At 41.7% G+C, this 20,428-nt stretch overlaps 2 protein-coding genes across 2 annotated transcripts in view; one reads left to right on the forward strand and one right to left on the reverse strand.

The window, feature by feature from the left end:
* Positions 1-424: 424 nt before the first annotated feature.
* Positions 425-7,061, reverse strand: NOPCHAP1 (NOP protein chaperone 1). The gene is made up of 4 exons (XM_069807425.1): positions 6,941-7,061; positions 5,591-5,677; positions 2,698-2,834; positions 425-1,079 (listed from the first exon to the last, which is right to left on the reverse strand). The coding sequence occupies exons 1-4, from the start codon at positions 7,008-7,010 to the stop codon at positions 897-899; spliced, it is 477 nt and encodes a 158-aa protein (XP_069663526.1). The 5' UTR covers positions 7,011-7,061; the 3' UTR covers positions 425-896.
* Positions 7,062-9,496: 2,435 nt separating this feature from the next.
* The window catches only part of SLC41A2 (solute carrier family 41 member 2), a 52,341-nt gene continuing 41,409 nt past the window's right edge, over positions 9,497-20,428 (forward strand). Inside the window, exons 1-3 of the mRNA XM_069807426.1 lie at positions 9,497-9,630; positions 17,512-18,252; positions 20,221-20,328. Coding sequence (XP_069663527.1) covers positions 17,698-18,252; positions 20,221-20,328 — 663 coding nt within the window. The 5' untranslated portion in view covers positions 9,497-9,630; positions 17,512-17,697. The remainder of the gene's footprint in view (positions 9,631-17,511; positions 18,253-20,220; positions 20,329-20,428) is intronic.

The following is a 20,428-nucleotide window of genomic DNA, read 5'->3' on the forward strand; positions in this document are numbered from 1 at the left end:
CACGGATTTTGGTTTCAGAATTGTTTCAAGCTAACGTAAGTACAGCCCAGCTGAAAATTCACCTTTTTATTCTCCCGAAGTGACAGTTGTCAACAAAATGGAGAGGACAGAAACGTGGCGGGGAAAGTAGGAGATGAAAAGTGTAGCTTAAAGCAATTGTAACACCACAGAGGCAGAGTTGACTCTGTAAGTAAGTCCTGAGGGTATCTGCACTCCAGCCACAAACGTTCCAGACAGGAGCTAGTAACCCACCCGTAATGATACAGAGCTCAGTGCAGGCACAGAGGGTAAGTGATCCTTTGCTGAACTCCCTCGTGAGTCATGGCTGTCCTTACCCATGCTAGCTCATCTTGAAATGACCTCAGCCACTGCTTCAGTGTTCAACAGTTATTGTCATGAATGCAATGTAGACATACCTCTAATGTACTTTAAGATAATGTTTAATATTGAAGACATTGTACATAACACCTCACAGGACATGGAATATAAAAAACAAAGCTTTTTTCCCTAGTTAACTCTGTCCTGCCCTTGAAGCAAAAACTTCCGGCACACTACAAAAATCTTTCTTCAACAAAGCAACAGAACAAGAATTTTAACTTAACTAGTCCAAGTGCCCCAAATTCTAGCTGCTTTCTTAGTCTAACCTAATTTGAAGTTCATTTTCATGTTTGATGAATAAAACCGCACTTAATTCTTCAGAAATCCAGCCTGCCTCAGTCATGAGTGGATCCTGAATTCTCCACCATGTAAACTATGGCATTTCATATGATCCTGAGGGATGATGCCACATTGGGAAACAAGGTAGTTTTAAGGGCCAAGTCTTCAAAGTAAGAAAACATGATTTGGGTTTTTGTTGTTTTGTTTTGTTGGGTTGTTTTAAGTAAAATAAAATGGATTTACTCATTCACTTTGCTGTCCAAGATTTCTATTTTGCCCTTTTCTCCTTTTTGTTTAGGAAACTTAATGTTGTCTATTGTCACTTCATTAGTTGTACAGTCATCTTCAGATTCTGATTCATCTTCTGAAGTTAGTATTTCTTCATCCGTATCAGAATCACTCAGTTCAACTACAGCCACATTCTGGAAAAAAAGACCTTAGTTAACACATTACACATTTCTATACCACTTCTGTCATTTGAGTAAAACATAAAGCAAACACATGAAACAGCCTACTACTACAAGAAAACCACAACCACAACTAGAAAGACTTTTGCATTCTCCTAGGATTATGACAAATATCATGAACAGATTCCTAAATATTTAAATTGTTAATTTATATTGCCCTGTAACAAATATAAGGCCATCTTTATATCATTATCAAAGAGAGAAATGAGTCAAAAGCTGAATTCAGATAGTCTAAATCAGGTACTTAAACTGACAAGAAGGAGGTATCAAACTTAATTTTCAGTAAAGAATTCAAATGAAACCATTTAGTGTATAAGTGGTCATGACATATACAAACGTGTGTATATATATTTATTAATATAGTTCATATCTTATAACCTAGTAGTGTTCATGGCACTACAACTACTGCAAAATAGCAAGTAGTTTAAACCACCAGGATATTTTTTGAAGTAAAAGTGATCGTATATTTCCATATGCAGAGCCACGATTTTTAAGATCTGGTTTTCTCTCTGAAAATATCTGTCTTAAACTGATAATCCTCACCACAAAAATTTCCCATATACAGCAAAGCAAAATACAGGAATTTGAGATGCAAATAAATTTCTTCAGTGATCTGCAAATAGCATTAAGCTATTAATCACTAGGTCTCCTTGTTTGCTTATTATAAAGCCAAGACACTTGTCAGACATTGTCACATGAAAAATCTTTTAAAAATCTTGTCCAAGTTACCCATTCCACTTCAGCATACTGAAACAAACAATTTTCACGATCCACTTTGTTTTCTCACTATTTAGTTGGAATTCTTCAGCATATACCAGCACTGGACAACCTACTGCATGTAGGCTGGGTAGAATCTACAAGAACTCTGACTCCAACCAGTGGCGAATAAATTGTTCTGACAGCTCACACCAAACTCCAGGCTGCCTTATTTCTGCCTTTTATCTTGTGGGTCTGCAGGCCAGAAGGCACTTGTCTGGGACATGCGCATATCACACGCATCACCCTCATACTAAAATTTTCTTACGTGAGCATGTGGCTGCAGCACTTCAGTTAAAAAAGAGAAAGAAAATATTGATGTGAATGTAAATAGATAGATACCAGCTATAAAGGATCACAACAACACTAACAACTTTTCTAAACCCAACACCTATAGCCAGTCCTAAAAATACCTACAAAGCACAGCTGAAAGCCAGTTATTAACTCTTATACTAAAGCCTTGTTATGCCTTACTACGCCTTACGTTATCCAGTTTCTAAACCAAATTACTCATGAGACATTTAAAATACAATTTGTGACTTACTTTTGATTCAGAGTTGCTGATTCAAAAGTATGTCTTATTCTGGCCTTAAACTACTTCATCCCCAGTCATTAAGTTCTGCAAGTATGAAAACCAAGTAGTAAATTTTAACCAAATAAGCATTTTTATTACATCTATGTTTTGAATTTGCAGATCGCGGACTAAGATGGTAAAGACTTAGCCTTATCTATCAAATTAGCTCATTCTAAGATCAGAGAATTATTTTAATCACATCTAAATTTAATTTATAAAATAAAAAATACAGAAAGTATTTACCATTTCTATAACTTTTTCTGTTGCAGTGTCTAGATTTTCAATATCAAACTGATGAGCTGGTGCTGTTACCATTTTTCTTCTCAGCTCATCATTTGCATGGGCCATCTGCGGTAAAAAGCTCTGTACTCGGTCCAAAACTGAAAAAGAAATAATTATCACATGTATATATACAAACAGATGCCCATTAGTTTATACATTTATACCTCAGAAATCTGAGCATTTAAACAGATTCCATTTCAACTGTAATTTCCAGCTGTCTACCATATTTAAGATGCTTTAATAGAAGGATTTATTACAGTATTCAATTTTCCAAGACACAAACAGCAAAAAGATATAAAATCTATTGGTCAGCATGTGGTGCAGGAAGAAATCACTTCAACAATTCCATTTGGATTCTTAAAACAAAATGTGACTACTTTACAGAAAACTTGCTTGTAAATTCCATGGTTTTAAATACATCTTGAGTGCCAACTTCCACATCAGTATTATCTCCAATGGAAATATAATTATGTCCTCCTTTCTTCCCTGTTACAAAGTATAGACTGAAGGTCTCAAAGAAGATGGAAAAATTAGCTGTGGCAGATGCCACAGATGTCATGCTATACTAAAAAAAAGTTCAACAAAATTATCAAGAAGGGCTCTGAAATTAAGACAGTGGGAGAGAGACGGATGTCTGTTTTGAAGTGTAAAGCACTTATCCCCTACAGAAATATCCCTCTAAGCTCAGTGGGACTTCCCAGCTCCAGTTTCTTCAAATAATCTTTGCTCCACACATGCAGATGAGCCAATCACTGGTTTAATTCTCCGTGAGTAAGAGGTACTATTCTGAGTGAGCTCCACAGAAGCCTAACAGGTATAATCTACCTTTGAAACACTGTCATCTTTGTTGAGACTTTTATCCAAGAAAACTCAATGTAACAAGTTGGGTTTTGTATTACTTTTTAAATCTGAGCTCAATCACAAAATAAAAATATAATAATTTGACAGGAGTCTGTTTTAAATTAAATGCTTTTATACACCAAATATTTTATACTGAGAGATTACTTCTGAAAAGATAAGAAGCCCAGATTGGCAAAAAAGCAACAACTCTATAGTGGAAAAGAACAATCTGAGACTAAAGAACTGCGGTATATTTTAATGAAAAGAAAAACTCCTGAAGATACACTACTTTCAAAGAATAACAATTTTTACACTATGTCCTCTTATGCACAGAGTTACAGAGAAGACAATGTTAGCAACCTATATGTAGCTTAGTCAAAGGAAGAAGGAGCATAGCTCGATTAAAGAAAAAAGTTTTCTTAATGCATTCAAATTAATTTGTTATTAATGAATGGTTATATGATCTGGCTTACTAATTTTGCCAGCACACTCATTAAAAATAAAGTTCTGAATGTGATCTACAGAACTTGCATCAATTTGAAAGCAGCTGACTAAATGAAGACCAGAGCTACAACCTGGTGAATTCACTATATGCAGACAGCAGGAGTATTTCTGCAAGGAGAACTAAGTCCCTAAAAGTTACAGCTGTAACACGCCTAGCATCGCAAAATCTAGCTTTGCAGAAGCAGCAGTTACATGATTAACCTGTGGGTGATATGCAACAGCAAAGGAGGACCTAGCACCCATAAAAACAGAACGCAAGAATTTGTCCCATTACTAATCCAAGGAAAGCACTGAAGCCAAAGTTTTGAAATGGATGTTACCTACTACTTGACACTGTTCCAATAACTAAGTCCTACTGTATTGGGTCTGTGTGGCAAGGTTTTGGTAGTGGGGGGGGCTACAGGGGTGGCTTCCGTGAGAAGCTGCTAGAAGCTTCCCCTGTGTCCGACAGAGCCAATGCCAGCCAGCTCCAAGACGGACACGCCGCTGGCCAAGGTCGAGCCCATCAGCGACAGTGGTAGCACCCCTGGGATAACAGATTTAAGAAGGGAAAAAAGTTGCTGGGGTACAAAAACTGCAGCTGGAGAGAGGAGTGAGAACATGTAGGAGAAACAGCCCTGCAGACCCCAAGGTCAGTGCAGAAGGAGGGCAAGAGGTGCTCCAGGCACCGGAGCAGAGATTCCCCTGCAGCCCGTGGGGAAGACCATGGTGAGGCAGGCTGTCCCCCTGCAGCCCAGGGAGGTCCACGGTGGAGCAGATCTTCACCTGCAGCCTGGGGAGGACCTCACGCCGGAGCATGTGGGTGCCCGAAGGAGGCTGTGACCGCGTGGGAAGCACACGCTGGAGCAGGCTCCTGGCAGGACCTGTGGCCCTGTGGAGAGAGGAGCTCATGCTGGAGCAGGTTTGCTGGCAGGACTTGTGACCCCACAGGGGACCCACACTGGAGCAGTGTGCTCCTGAATGACTGCAGCCCATGGAAGGGATCCACACTGCAGCAGTTCATGAAGAACTGCAGCCCGTGGGAAGGACCCACGTTGGAGAAGTTTGTGGAGGACTGTCTCCCGTGGGAGGGACGCTACGCTGGAGCAGGGGAAGAGTGTGAGGAGTTCTGCCTCTGAGGAGGAAGGAGTGGCAGAGACAACGTGTGATGAACTGACCTCAACCCCCATTCCCCATCCCCCTGTGCCGCTGCAGGGGGAGGAGATAGAGAAAATCAGGAGCAAAGTTAAGCCCAGGAAGAAGGGAGAGGTGGGGGGAAAGTGGTTTAAGAATTGCGTTTTCTCATTACCCTACTCTGGTTTGATTGGCAATAAATTAATTTAATTTTCCCCAAGTCGAGTCTGTTTTGCCCGTGATGAATAACTGGTTGAGTGATCTCTCCCTGTCCTTATGTCGACCCACAAGCCTTTTGTTATATTTTCTCTCCCCTGTCCAGTTGAGGAGGGGGAGCGATAGAGCAGCTGCATGGTGCTTAGTTGCTGGCTGGGGTTAAACCACAACACCTACTTACCATTACTCCTTGGCATCCTAACTGTCTGTAAAGTTGTGGCCTTCTTGCTGCTACATTTTGAACTAATCAACAAAGTTTCTTCCAGCCCTGGAAACAAAAAAGTATTTGAATGTTTACCTGTCTCAGCCACAAATGTCACATTTTAACTGTGAGGCTCTCTTCTTGCTGCTACTTTTCCACCTTTCTACCACAAGACTAAACATGAGGATTCAACTGTCTCTGCCTCCAGGAATTCCACTCTGCTTTCCGGCAAATACTGTTTCTTGATATTTGTTTGGGGTGCTTGTCTCAGTATTTCTGTATGTAGTAGGTAGCAAAAGGCTAGAGCTTGCTACCACGAGAGGCTGTGAAAGCAGACGGATCAGCGGGTTCAACACAGAATTAGACCAGTTCAGGGCAGCAAAGTCATCATCAGGTACTAAAAGGACTGAGCAGGAATGTACCCCATCATCCCCAACCCTACAACCGTAGACACTGGGCAATTACAAGGACAGGGAGCACACAGTCCTTAAACTAATGAGTTCTCTGTAATTATCATCTGCTATTGCAGTTCCTGGAAGAAAGACTACTGGGCTATATGGACCACTGGTCTGACCCTGCAGGTCACTTCTTACAGGCTCCCACTGTTTTCAAAGTCTTTGTCAAAGATTTATTTAGTGATAGCTATCAACACACAGAGAAACTACCTGTAATACCCCCAGCAAAACATAGCGAGGTAACAGCTAGCATGTGCTAGTGACACTGACTGAAATCCCTTCCCTAATGCGTGTGACTGCGGTGGTGACCAATAAAGGGATGCTCATGACCTGAAGTAACTATTTTTACAAGAGTAGCATCGTAAAATCCAAACGAAGTAGGAAAAATCTCCGTTAATTAGACAAGCCAGTTCTTATGGCCGCCAACACAGCCATCGGCCCTTCCCCCTTAACTGAAGTGGAGCTTTATTGCTTTTTAACATTTTTTTTCCTCACAGGAATATCGTTACAACTATGGATGCTACTTTAAGGTTTGTTTGGGTGTTCCCCCCCCCCCCCCCCCCCGCCCCGTATTTACTCGAACTATACCAGCCACGCCCGGGAAAACGGTGGCTCTTCAAACCCCGCGAGATAACATAACAAGTGGAGGACTACCAGCCAGACGGCCTAAAAAGCCCCCGAGGCCAGAGTCCGGAGGTTCACCACAAGCCGAGCCCACCCCCCCTCTCCCCAACCTCCCGTCCCGGGGGGGCGGCCGGGCTGAGCCCCGCAGCGCCGCTCCCTGCGGCCGGAGGAACCCAGCTCAGCTTGGAAAGCGGCTCCGCACCTCTCGGCCGCGGGGCTCCCACCCCCCGACCCCGGGGGGACCGCTCACCTCCTCGCCGCCCCACCACCAGCAGTTCCCGAGAGGCGGCCGGGCCCGCCGCTCCGCCGTCCGCCGCCATGCGCCGGACCGAACCGGAAGTGGGGGCGGGCCGGGAGCGCGCCGCGCCGCGGGGCAGCGCAGCGCCCCCTGGAGGGCGGGAGGAATTAGAGCCGCCCCGAGGCGGCGGCGGGGTGAGGGGCTCACCGGCACGGGCCTCTAAATCTGGGTTAATAACGCAGGAAGGGAAACGATTCACGTTACAGAGAGAAAAAAAAAAATCCCTATTTTTAAATCCTTATGAAACGACTTGGCATGAAAAGTCTGTCCCGTCACTTGGAGGAGAAACGGGAGCATGAAACCCAGCTGGAAGCGGGCAACACTACTTGCACGCCTGCCAGCAGCTGCTCTTCTCTGAAAACTTGCCCGTTTTCGCTGCCAGAATTTGGCAAACCCACCTAACATTAAATTGCAGACCCTGAGGGGAATTTTAATTACCGTTTGGAAAAGAAACTTGCACGGCTGTCAAGTTCAGTTGACGCGCTGGCCAACCTGTTATTCAAGATTTGTTCTGCAGTTTCCGTCCCTGTCTGTTTATCACCTAGACATTGTGAAAACTGTAAAAAGAGAACTGAACGGTTCATAGGGGACGAGACAGGGAGTCCAAGCCAAAAATGAGAAAAAGTAGTAATCAGGTAAGTGGTGTTTATACGTCCTCATTGCAAGAAAAAACACAAGAAAAAAAAACCAACCAACCAAACAGATCCCAGTATCTTAGACATAACAAATACCAAGAAGCAAACCTGCAAGACCTCAAGCAAGAGACTGCACTGCTCTTTTCCTGACAGACCTGCCCAAACAAGTGTCCTCTGCCGCTTTGCCAGGCCACCTGCAGCGCCAGGTGCGTTCCTCTGAATTTGCTCCTTGGTTTGCACCTTTCTACTCAACTGTGCTCCAGAATTCCGTTTCCCAGAAAAATCCCATTGCTAGCCTTGACGACTGAAAAGTCTGGAGGACTGAGGGTTTTGCCTTGGGCCCCAAAAGTGAGTCTTTCTGAATTTGCACACAGCCTGAAATAACAGTGTGTCAACCTCAAATAATATATTTAATCCATGGGCATTATGTGATTTCAGTGGAGGGAAGGGCATAATACTGTCAAGAAACCTGTAATAGGGAGCAATGAAACAATTGCCCAAGATCACCAGGCAAGCAATTAGAAAAGCCAGAAATAGCACCCTCAGGTGCTATTTCCAAACGCCAGGTTTATAGTCTAACCCGTTGGCAACAGAGGCAGACATGATCTTTATCTGAGTTGCAAGGTGGCCCAACTATGTACCCAGCGCTGCCTAACAAGTGAACACACACAAGGCATGGATATACTAGGGTAGGGGGACAACAGCATCCGTAGCCCAAATTCCCAATAAATTCAGGCTTGAGACAGCACTCACCACTGAACTAATGGCTCTGAGCTTTGGGCTGCTTCATTTGTCTGATGCAGTACCGACTCCGAGTTCAGGCCGATGCTCTATATTCCGCTATTGTAGGGCAGATTGTTTTGGCCCCAGTGCTGCAAATACATTCTCCCGTGCTTAAGTTTCTGCTTTTCCACACACACCCACAGCAGCTAGCTCCAGTTTATGGCAGACACTTGGTGACTTGCCCATGCCATCTTTTTTTCTGTCTATAGAAAGGAAAAGAGATGCTGTAGACTTGGCTGCTGTCACCGTCGATAAATCCCGCTTCTCTTTTCTTTCTCTTTCTATCCTTCCACTTAAGGCATCCTCGCTACTTCGAAGTGATGAGCAACAACCAAGGAATACTACTAGTAATGATAATAAACGCACAAATTTAGCCGGCTTGACTATTTTAGCATATTACTATAAAGTGTGTTTCAATCCAAGAGTTTTGAGGATCGATTAAAAGGGCCCAGCAAGGCCTTGACTCCGATTTAGTTTAACACAGGCAGCTGATGCCAAGGCAGTTACTCGCAGACTCACATTTAAGCACTCGGTGTCGCGCGCAGGTTATACAGACCAGCTGGGCAAGAACAAGAATATTCCAACTGACCCAAATACGTAAAATACTGCGTTCCTGAGGCAGCTATTTTTAGCCAGGTGGCAGGAAAGAACAAAAAAATGCCCTAGTAGCCGGCATTCTGGCCTCGGTGGCTCCTGTGCTAGGTCGCCAAGAAAGCTTCTGCGAGTGGAAGCAAGGGCATGGCCACCGCCTGCCGGTTCTCCCCGGGCTGCGGAGCCTCGGCCGGGCCCCCGCGGGGGGAGAGAGGGAGAGAGGGAGGGAGGGAGACGGGGGCCCGGCTTCGCCCCTTGCCGCCACCGAGCCCCTCAGGGACCCCCTCAGGGCGGGCGAGAAGGCGTCAGCGGGGAAGAGGAAGCCGGCGGCGGCGGGAGCTGGTCCCGGGGGGCGCCGGGCCGGTCTGTGAGGGACCGCGGCCCCGTCCCGTCCCGTTTTCTCTCCCCTCAGCTGCGCGGGGCGGCGGCTGCTCCGCATCACGGGCCACATCATCGCGGGGGCTGCCCGCCCTCCGAGCCTCTTCCGCGCCTGCTCAGTGGCGGCGGCGCTCACCTCAGCTCCGGAGCTGTCACCGCCGCCGGGCTCGTCCCTCCCTCCTTCCCTCCCTCCCCGCCCGCCGCCGCAGCGATGGAGCGGGACGGCGGGCCGCTGCCGGCATCGCCCTCGCCCAGGTGAGGGGAAGGCGCCGACCGAGGCGACGGGTGGGCGCCAGCGATGATGGCGGGGGGGGGGGGGGGCCGGGGTGACCTGCCGCCCCGGGGGCGAGGGAGGCGGCGGGCGGGAAAGTTTCCTCACGCGTGGCGGAGCGGCCGCAGGCGCCGCCCGGCCTGCGGCGCTGCCATCCCCGCCTCCTCCGGCAGCGCTGCGCCTCACCCCCAATGCCGGGGGCGGAGGGGGGTCCGTAAAGGGCTGCGGGGCAGCACCGGACCGCCCGGCCGCCTTCCAGGCGCGGGGCCGGCCCCGGCCGCCGGCCCCCCCGCCGTGGGCGGTGTGGCTCTCCCCGGTTCCCCCTCGTCCGGGCGCTGAGGCGGCCGCCCCTCCTCACAGCTCCTCCTTTCACCCGCAGCCGCCCGTCTCCGGCACCGGGGCTCCTCACCGGCCCGGCCGGGAGTCCTACGGCCGGCCCAAGGGGTGCTGAAGGGCGGTAAGGCCGCCCGGGAACGCTGCGCTCCTCAAATCCTCGGAGCTCTTCTTCGTCGTGTGCGCATAAATACGCTCCGCTGCAGGTAGCCTGGACAAGGAGCCTTTTCTTTGGTTTCCCCGTGCGTGAGCGAGGTCCAACAACGTTTCCAGCCGCCCTCATTCCATCCCTGTGTGCCTGCATGTCTGTTCCCACCTTTGCGCCCATAAAAATACGCCAGAATCGGCCACCGCAGATGCAGTTGGTAGACAAGCGTGGAACCTGTATCCAAACCTTCAACGATCATCCTCTTTTTTTTTTGTTGTTTACAAGAGTTGTAATTAACATGTGATGGTACATTTTTATTCTTTCCGTACTTTTCTGCCAAAACATAGGAGCTTTTTGTGATTTGTTCTACTTTACTTTCTACTCTTGTCATTAATTCTCAATTAAGCTCAAGTTCTAGCTGGGTCTCTTTCTTTAAGTTCAGCGAATATTATAATTTCGTCTCCTCCCATCCCCGCCCCGCTGTCCAGGATGTGTCTTCTTCACTCACATTTGGTCCTAGGTTATAGACCACGCTACATTAGCTGGGCTCTGATAAATGGAACATACAAAATTAAATAATAGTTTAGTCTTAGAGTCAGGAACAAAACATAAATACCTGAAAAAAGTCTGCTCAAACATCTTTTCTAGGTAGGGTCCTAGCAAGCTTTAGTAGACATCCAAAGTTATCCTCACTTTACCAGTTCAGTAATGCTGGTAAAAAGATGAGAGCAGGTGGGAAGACCTATTTTGGCAGCATTCCCTATATACACTCCCTTAAAGAGATTGTGAAACAGGAACCATAAATACTGCAGTGTGACTGGTAGACACTTCAGAAGGAAAAATAACAGTGTATCATTTTCTTTTCAAATACCTTAGGATATTATCCACAAAAAACCAATGTGAAGTCTGTATCCTAGTGCCTGAGTTAATAAGCAATTCATCCCTCCTTGGTGATGACAGTAGAAACCTGTAATCAGGGTCCCAAATAGTACAGTTAGGACTCATCCTGGCAAGTACGTGTTGGTTACTTCATCTAGAGGATGGCATTAGCTCTTGTATTTCAAACTTTCCCACCTGCTTTTGATGGGCTGGATGTGATTTGCCTGGTATTTTTCATGTTGGTGTTCTATTTGGGTGATTTTACAACCTGACCACATTTCACAGCCTTGCTACCTTGTTTCTGGCTGTGTTTTGGTCTCTTCTAATTGCATTGCCTTGAAAGTGTAGAGGCAAACCAAATCTTTTTCCCACAGGTGCTTTTTCTTTCCTTGGGGCCAAAATCGAAAGCTGCCGTGTTCAGGAAGTGGAATGCAGCAGTCTCAAACTTGTCTGAAAACTGAGCCTGAGGCTAGCAGCTCTTTCAGTGTCTTATATTCAAGAAAGCATCTGGAGGTTCTTTATCTGTTTTTTCCTCCTCGTTAGTTTTGCTTTTGTTTCTTTTGCTATTGATTTAACCTACAACTGCCATACAATAAGCACCATGTTAACCAGTTTACTGCATAATATTTGAGAAGTGGTATGTAATGCCCATATATCTGCCTTGCATGCAACATTTGTTAATTTTCAGCATGTTTTCCAGTTTTTAGTACTCAGCATTAAGTATCTGGTATAAATAATCTTAGCCCAGGATACCACCTTGGGTTCCAGATTCTACAAAACGGTTAATGATAATACAGTCTGTTTGTTTACTCTCTATAATGCTGAGATGATATGATGTAGCCTTCACTGTCTACTGATATGTCCACTACAGCAATGTAAATGATTAGCCACAGCTGTGATAAGGATGTCAGTGTGATACTGGGAACTTGTATGTGTACAGGACTCAATAGTGGAGGAGGCCATGCAAATTCCTGTATCACCTGTGTAAACTTATTCTGAACTTAAAGAAGACCCCCAAACCCTCAAATTTCAAACTTTACAGAATCTCAGAATTGTTGAGGTAGGAAGGAATCTCAGGAAATTTTCTATTCAGCCACCTCTGCTCAGTCTAGGGTCAAGTAGAGCAGGTTGCTTAGGGCCATGTTCAGTTGGGTTTCAGGTATTGCCAAGGATGGAGCCTCCATAACCTGTTTGGACCAGTGTTCAACCACCCTCATGGTAAAAAAAGCTTTCTCTTCTGTTTAAATGGAATTTCCTGTGTTTCAATTTGTGCCCCCTACCTCTCATCCTTTCATTGAAAAGAGTCTGGCTTCATCTTTGAAGACAGAAAAAGAGTCTTTGAAGCCAGAAAATAATCCAGCTTCATCTTTGCTTATTATGGCAAAATATTAAAGCTCAGTATTTCATTGATGTTTCATATTACTTTCCTGACTCCCTTTCCAAGTCTTATTCTTGTACTGAGAGTGTTTTTCAGACAGGCATGTTTAAGCTATTGTATTTTCTTGTGGACTGCCTAGAAATGCAACGTAGAGATTATTATTGCTTTAAAAGATTACCTGTAAAAAAAACGTTTGCAGCTTCTAGGAGAAATTGGGTTTGACTGTGGTGTGATTAGCTTTGGATCCTGTGAAAGCCCTCAGTATTATTTCGATAGGTGTTATCTTTTGGTTTTGTTAGCCACACTCTGAAAGAAATCAGAAAATTAGTTTTCCTAGACCTGGACTTTGACAAATATTTGTTTTAGCCTGTCATAATGTTGACTCTACAAAAGTTTCATGCTTGATGATTCACCAATCTTCCCTCTTCCCCTTTTTTCTTAAAAAAAGCATGGTGATCTAATTGCTAATTGTTTTCATGCCTTAAATAAATTATCAGCAGTCTAATCACTATATGATCAAATCTAGCTGTAGAATCTGGTCCCTTAATCCTGCTAGCGCTAGATGTTCTTTAAACCCTGGGAAAGTATAGAAGCATCTCTTTCCCATGCTCTTGAGAACTGAATCATGGGTGTGTCTGAAGCAATGTTGGCAATTTGTTTGGGTACTAATGAAGAGCGTTCTTGGTGCCTCTTCCTGAACAGTTACATTTTCTTTGCCATCTTCATCTTTCTCAGATGAATCAAGACCAATCAAGCCAATCAAAGGTGAAGGATGGAAAAATGTGATAATGATCAGGTGTTCAGTTTCATAGCTGAAGTATCTGAGATTTTTCTAAAGCAGCTATCCATTTCCAAAAGTCAGCATCTCTTCCAGCTCATAGTCCTGTCCATTTTCCACAACATCTGCTTCTGCTTGTCCATTTTACAAATCGTATATACTGTGTCAATGTGTATTTTTTAAATTGCTGTATGCATCAATTGTATTAAGCCTTCTGGGTAAAACGTTTTTTTTTATCTGTTGGATTGCTAAGTGTCTCACTTGTCAGGAGCATGTCTTCAGCAAACAGCAGAGTATGGCTGTATTTCCTATTTGTTTATGTTTGCAGGGCTATTTGTTTATGTATGTTTGTGTTTATGTATGTTTGTGGGACTGAGAGAGGTGAATAATACACAGTAATTGTTATGTGGTATGAAATTTATGAAGGAAAAGAAGAAACTATTAAACATAGGTACTTAGGAGATAATAAAGAAGTGGAAATCATTATATTCATAGTCTAGGCATAGCTCATTATTTTGCTTGTAGGGACAAAGACAAGGTGTCCTTTCATTTCATTTATAGCATGCCAGGTATGATAAATTTGAGTCTGCTTCCTGGCTTCTCAAAGGATCTTTGTGTCTCTCTTTTCTTTTTTTTCAGTCCTTCAACTTTCTCTGTAACTTCCTGATTATATGGCAAGAAACCAGATTCACTTGTCTCCTCTTCCTACAGAAACTGGACATGGGGTTTTGGAGATTTTTACCTCCTTTTCTTCATATGAGTTACTCGAGTAGAACTTGCTTCTTTAGCTGACCATATATTTTCTAGACAACACTATAAAATTGGCATTGTTCTTGTCAATGATAAAGCTTCTTAGGAAGTTCTTGTCCCTGAGATCATACTGTTCCTTAGATGGCTTGCTGCATTTTGCAGGTACAACCCACCCCCCCACCCTCCCGAAAAAAAAGAAGTACAGCAATATTAGCATCCTGTAACTCAGGATAAAATTATTGCATCAGATGACATTTGGAGAATTATCTTTGTTGGAACAGGTTTTCAGAAATGAATAGTTACATTCAGAAGGCTTCATAGTTATCTCCTCTCTGTATGCTCTGAGCAAGTAATTACTCTTCTTAAATTCTCATTTTTCAGCATTTATCATTAGCTCACTTTTTGTCATTCCAAGTCTTTTTGGTATAAAAAACATAAATGACTGTCATCCAAACTGCTTTGTACTATTTCAATTGTTAGCTGTCCATGCCAGCCTCTTCCTCCCTTTGTAACTTGCTACATGACTGAATCATTTTTCTGTTACTCTTTATTTTAAGTGCCATTTCTATTTGTTAACACTTTCTCATATTAAATGAAACCACAATCTTCCCAAAAGATTTGTTTCTTTTAAAGAAGAAAAAAAAAAAGTAAAAACTTAAAAGGAGAAAAATCCATATGTTAGAAAGATATGGATAATTAACCCAAATATTTTTGGCCAGGGTTCCAGACCAATGAATAATTTCCATGACTCACTGGTCTAGCACTCTGGTGATGTGACTGGAGGACATATTGGAGAAACCACAGAGAGAGCCAGACTCTGCCTTGTTAAAGCTATTGGGAAATTTTCTCAATGTATTTCCCTGTGAGTGAAATAAAATCCTTCCTTTGTTACTCCCCCCCTCTCCTAAAAAAAAAAGTAAAATACCACGACCCCTCAAAAAAACCAGTGAGTTTGCTGTGGGTCTCAGTACATGTCTTTCATCATGGACACTTTTACCTCTTAATTCTACATCCCATTCTTGAATTCTGTCATAAAGTTTCTCTAATGTAGATGTTTCTTGTGACAAGCTGAAACTCAGCTGGCTGAAGTGATGCAAAGCTTTTCCCTCTGCAAGCTTCCTAAGTAGTGTGCCACTTCCCATTGTCATTAATCAGTAGGCAACCTTCAGCACCCTAGACTATACCCTTCCTGAAATTTTAATTTTCCTTAACTTCCATGAACTTCTCTTGTCTTGTATTCCTCTTAATCCTGCTATAAAGCTCTTTGCTGTTGTCATTAGAAGTTGATAATAGTTAGGTTGATAGTTTAATGATACATCTGCTTCTGATTGTCTTTTCTTATGCACCATTTCTTTTCTTTTACATAGATAATGCCAGCTTTGGGCCAGGAAGAAACAAAATTGCCTCTTTTTGTTCCTTCTGGAGCACTTAACAGAGCACCATTTTGGCCTGTGGTTAGAGCTCCTCTGGGACAGCAGCAAAAGTTGTTTTGTTATTCTTAATTGAAGTGTGTGGAAAACCAGAACTGAGGCCTAGGAGTTTTTATGCACTTATACTAAAAGGTTCAACGTAGCACAATCTTCTACAGAGCAGCAAAAGCTGTTGCAGGAACCTTGGTTACTTAAATTCCTCTGTCAGTCTTGTGGAAAAAAGATTGCTTTTTCTTGCAAAACTTGACTTCTTTCTATATCAAGCAAGAAACTCCATTGTCATTTTTTAAATACGCATTTCTTGGTCAGAGCTCCCTTGGATAAAGCAATTGGTAGAGGGAAAAATCTTCATGTTGCTTCTGAGTCATCTCTTCACTCAAAAAACCCAAAACGAGTAATTCTGTGAGCAGCTGGACTTTTGAAGTTGATTTGCTGTGGCCATATATGAGTGAATTATCGTAACAAATGTTTGAAGATGCCTTACAGCAAGGGCACAAATTTGGATTTCTTATCAGGCTGTTAGTTATTAAAAGCTTTGACATCTCTACTCTCTGATTGCTCCAGAAATACTGGATGACTTAAAAACATTGAAATGGAGGGAGGGAAAGTATAGGGATCATAACATTAACGGTATGATCTTAGGAGCTCAATTTTCTTAGGAAACATAGATTAAAAATCCTCCAACCCTAAACTATTTTTAATTCCTGCAGTCTGTAAAAATATGTTTTCACAGCTTTGCATAGATACAGTGTCTTGAGCTTGTGGAGTTGTGTTATCCCACATCATGCCGGTGTAGTCTGCCTGACCTTTGTTGCTTTGTTTATGCCAATCATTTGGAGTCTAGTAATAAATACCAAAGTCAACAAGGCTCCAAGTGAAATTAAGACTGTTCTTTTAGTAAATTAGCATAACTATTATCACAAAATGAAAATTGAAGAAGAGGAAGGTAAAGTGGCTTCTGGTGGAGAAAATACCAAATGACTTGAGACTGCCAATATATCATTGTTTAGTTTTCTATCATGATGGAAATTTCAAGGTAGAAACAAATGCACATTAGATCACATTAAACATAGAAGGTAAAAGACTGTATTTGCATGATTTGCAGAAAGCAAAACAAATTGACCACATCTAGTGTTAATATTGATCAAATAATTATATTTTACTGGTTACTAGACGTTAGAATAACCTATCTTTCAGGAAATATCTGCAACCTACGCCTCATGCAAAATTAAATTAAAATAAGATTTTTAATACCTTTGTTTTAATTATCCTCTTAACCTTTTTTCTAGTTTTAATTAAATTTTAATATGCCATATTTATGAATCCAGTACTGTAGGTTTATTTTTATATTAGACTAATTTAAACTATTTTAGACTAATTGGTCTGAATTTCAGTACTGTTGTAGTTCCTTGATATTGTAGTATTTTATGAAAAAATGTCCAGTTTTATTATGTATATAGTAGCTCTTTATATTTAACATAATTTGTATGTTTGCTTCAGAGAAAAATCACTTATTATGATTTTAAATTAGCGTGCTTTTGAATTTTACATATATTGGCTTGCCACCTTTTTATGGGGATGGAGGGCAGGGACTGTCAACACATAAGGCCTTTGCCACCCAGAATATTGCTTTAGGCTTACCGCCTCTGATAACATTTTGAAAGTTGGGGGATTTTTCCTTATTTTTTCTGGGCTCCTTGCCATTAGCATAGAGTTGGAGGAACAACAGTGGCCCTGCAGTGCATCACGTGGGTTCTATTTGTCCATACCCTTGCACCTTGCAGATATACTTTTCCCTGGGGACCTGCTGCCTTCAAGGGCACTGAAAGTCTAGGTCTACACAGAGTACCTGCCTGAAGACTTTGACTTCCTGGGCTTCCAGAAGGCAAAATCTAGGCCCTCACCAATTCACTTACAGTCCACATTGCTGTCACTTTCTTTCACTGAGAAGTACACTGGTTTGTGAAACTTCCTCACCCACCAACTTTCCCTTTTTACCTTCTGATTTCTTTCATCTTAGGCAGTTAAATGTCGGAGGAGATTGACATTGCTACAAATACTTGCTTTGGAAAGATACTTGGTGATCTGTAAATTTAAACCAGTATCTTGTGTTTTCTGTAGAGTTAAAATATTTTAGATCTTGAATATATGCTTTTTACTTTTTTGCAGATCCAGTCTTGCTTATGGAATTGTTGAAGATCTGAGATCAATGAAAAAACATTTTTGCATGCAAAAAAGGATCATTTTGGCTTATCTGTTTTAAAATCAAGGGTGGCACTCAATGACTAATCTACAAGATTTCTTTGCTGACATCTGAAGAACAAAGTGCTTTTCAACCTGTACTTCCGTAGCACTATGACTAACTGTAAAGGCAGATCTACCGTCTCCAAAACAAGTAGTAAAGTTCATGACAGAGAAGGTTTTGTAAACTGGACCATAAATCTTAATACAATTCAGTCTGATAAATTTTTGGGACTGCTTTTGAGTATGGTTCCTGTTGTTTACCAAATAAACCAGGATGAAAGACACAAAAAAGTGAATGGTGTCTGGCAAGATGGATTACAACCAGCAGGACACAATTTTAATGTTAGGTCTGAACAACACACAGAGTACCATCACTTCTCAGAACCGGGTTTTCATGGTAGTAATGGACACAGCCCATCTAGCTGTAGCCCTAAATACGATAATTTTACCAGTTATAATTACTGTGATGGAATGGACACTTCAGAAACAGATGCTATGTTGCAGGAAGACAATCTATCCAGTGACAGTAATGAAGATATCATTGTGGAAGGAAGTAGAAAACAACCCAAAGAATCTAGTAGTATTATGGCATTACAGATACTCGTACCTTTTTTGCTAGCAGGATTTGGAACTGTTTCTGCTGGCATGGTTTTGGATATTGTACAGGTTGGTATTTGCTTTGAAAGATTTTTTTTTTAACAGGTAGTCTGTGAGGTTTATAATTGTGATGTGTGATATTGTAGATGTTTACAATGTTGGGGAATAATTAGGCCTGTGTATGGTCCTGCTGCTATGAACTCCCTTTCCCCAAACCTCGTCTTAAGCAGTTCCAATATTTAATTTGGAGTCATTCAAGTCTTGGTAAGTGTTGTCGCTTAGCCACAGTGAGCTGGTGAATAAAACTGTTACCTTCTGCTTTAACTAAGGACAGAAATATAGTAAGGGTTCAAAATTCTGTTGACACTAATAAATGTATACATAGTCAAGTGGGAGTTGTAATTAACCGTGATGCCACGATACATAGGTGTTTAAAAAGATTAGAAGTATGTATTGCATTATCTCATCTCCTTGTGTGCTTCAAGTCTATGCAATTTCTGAAATACTATGTAGATTTGGTCCGTGATAATGCATATGGTATATGAAAATATGCATTACATTCATATGTTATATGAAGTTTATACGAAGTGATTTAGAGCTTTTTTGAATATTCAGGTGTATGTAAGTGACTTTTAAAATATAAAATTAGGTATACCAAACACTTGGAATTACAAACATTGGTGGTCTGAAGAGGGCTGCAAAGTCATGTGCCCCTTGAAATATAATTGTAGTAGGTCCAGAGAAGCCAGATTATCTTGGTATGTGGTAGCAGAGTTAACTGATGATAGTTATTCAGGGCTGAGATAAAATAGAACTTTCTTTCAATTTTAAGACTGAAGTTTAATAATATTTTCAAAACCTGTTTTGGAGTATTATATCACTAAGACCCTACTGACATGGAACATTTTTAGGACAAGGTTTCACCTTGTCTTCCTTCCATTAAGGGAATGTGTTTGTATAGCTGGTTTGGGGGTTGGACTGAGATATATCTTGATTTTTCCTTCTATATTACTTTTAATCCTTATTGGTTTCCTGGTCCAGCTCACCATGAATGAGAGAGATGTAGCACAAAGGCAAAAATAAATAGCTACTGTCAGTACTATCTTTTTTTCACCTTAAACTAAGCATTAAACTGTGATGTCAGTAAAGCAGAATTTTGAAATGTGACAGGATATGTTTTAAAAATGAAAATTTGAACACAACAAGCATTCCAAGCTTGTTTTTTACAAACCAGTTCATGGCTATTCTTTCCCCCTAGTAAATACTCATGTAACTTCACATATAGGTAATTCTTGGATCTTGTTTACATTTGAGAATTGAATCCTTTTATTTTAATTAAAATAAATAATAATTTGAATGATTGCAAATCCCAGAATAGAAAGACAATTTACAGTTTTGTTAGTTTAGTTAAAGTTGGTAAATGATTACAAATTAAATACATGGATTGATAGACATACAAAGTAGCACAGCATTTCAGTGCTGAGAACTCAGTGCACAAAAAATTATGGGAGAGTTTGCTTTATAAAATCTGGGTTTTGGAAAACTGTACTCTTCTAAGTAGAGGTGAAAGAATAAAGATAAGCTTTTTTCACTTACCGGCTCTGTTCATTTGATGATTAATTCCTTGCTGGTTTTATGTGAGGTTTCTACACAGCTGGAAGGGAAAAGATGAAAATATTATTGTAAATTAAGAGCAGAATTCAAGAGCAGTCATAGTACCTGGTACTATTTCAAAGTCATGAAAAAAAAAGACTTCAGATTAATGACATCTTTTTTTAACTAGGTTTGTTTTAAGGCCAAGTTTTGTATCTCTTACTTTCAGTATTCTCATCTTTGAAGTAGTAATATGCAGTCATAAATCTATTTTATCTACATAGATAACAGTTCTGGCTTTAGACTTTTAGGTCTAATATAAAAAGATTGATTTTTTTTTTTTTTAGAGGATTAAGTTACAAGTTACAGAATTTTTTAAGTACTTTGCAGATGGTCTAAAGACAATTTTTCAGTTGTATGTTTCCTACTGTATCCTTTATATAGCACTGGGATGTGTTCAAGAATGTTACTGAAGTTTTTATCTTGGTTCCTGCACTTCTTGGTCTCAAAGGAAATTTGGAAATGACCTTGGCATCCCGGCTGTCAACTGCTGTAAGTAACTTTCTCTTCCCCTTTGCTCTTCAGATATGTTTTGTAAATATTTCAAAAGGAAAACAAATCTTTGGAACACAAGTGTTTTACGTTTATGGCC

Source organism: Haliaeetus albicilla, chromosome 19, assembly GCF_947461875.1.
Source record: "Haliaeetus albicilla chromosome 19, bHalAlb1.1, whole genome shotgun sequence".
Lineage (NCBI taxonomy): Eukaryota > Metazoa > Chordata > Aves > Accipitriformes > Accipitridae > Haliaeetus > Haliaeetus albicilla.

Excerpts from the sequence above, each read along its gene's own strand:
- NOPCHAP1 (XM_069807425.1), bottom strand. The coding sequence starts at position 7,010 with ATGGCGGCGGACGGCGGAGCGGCGGGCCCGGCCGCCTCTCGGGAACTG. Across the intron at positions 5,678-6,940 it reads GGTGGTGGGGCGGCGAGGAG|GGCTGGAAGAAACTTTGTTG; the intron begins GTGAGCGGTCCC and ends TTTTGTTTCCAG. Across the intron at positions 2,835-5,590 it reads TAGGATGCCAAGGAGTAATG|TTTTGGACCGAGTACAGAGC; the intron begins GTAAGTAGGTGT and ends TTTCTTTTTCAG.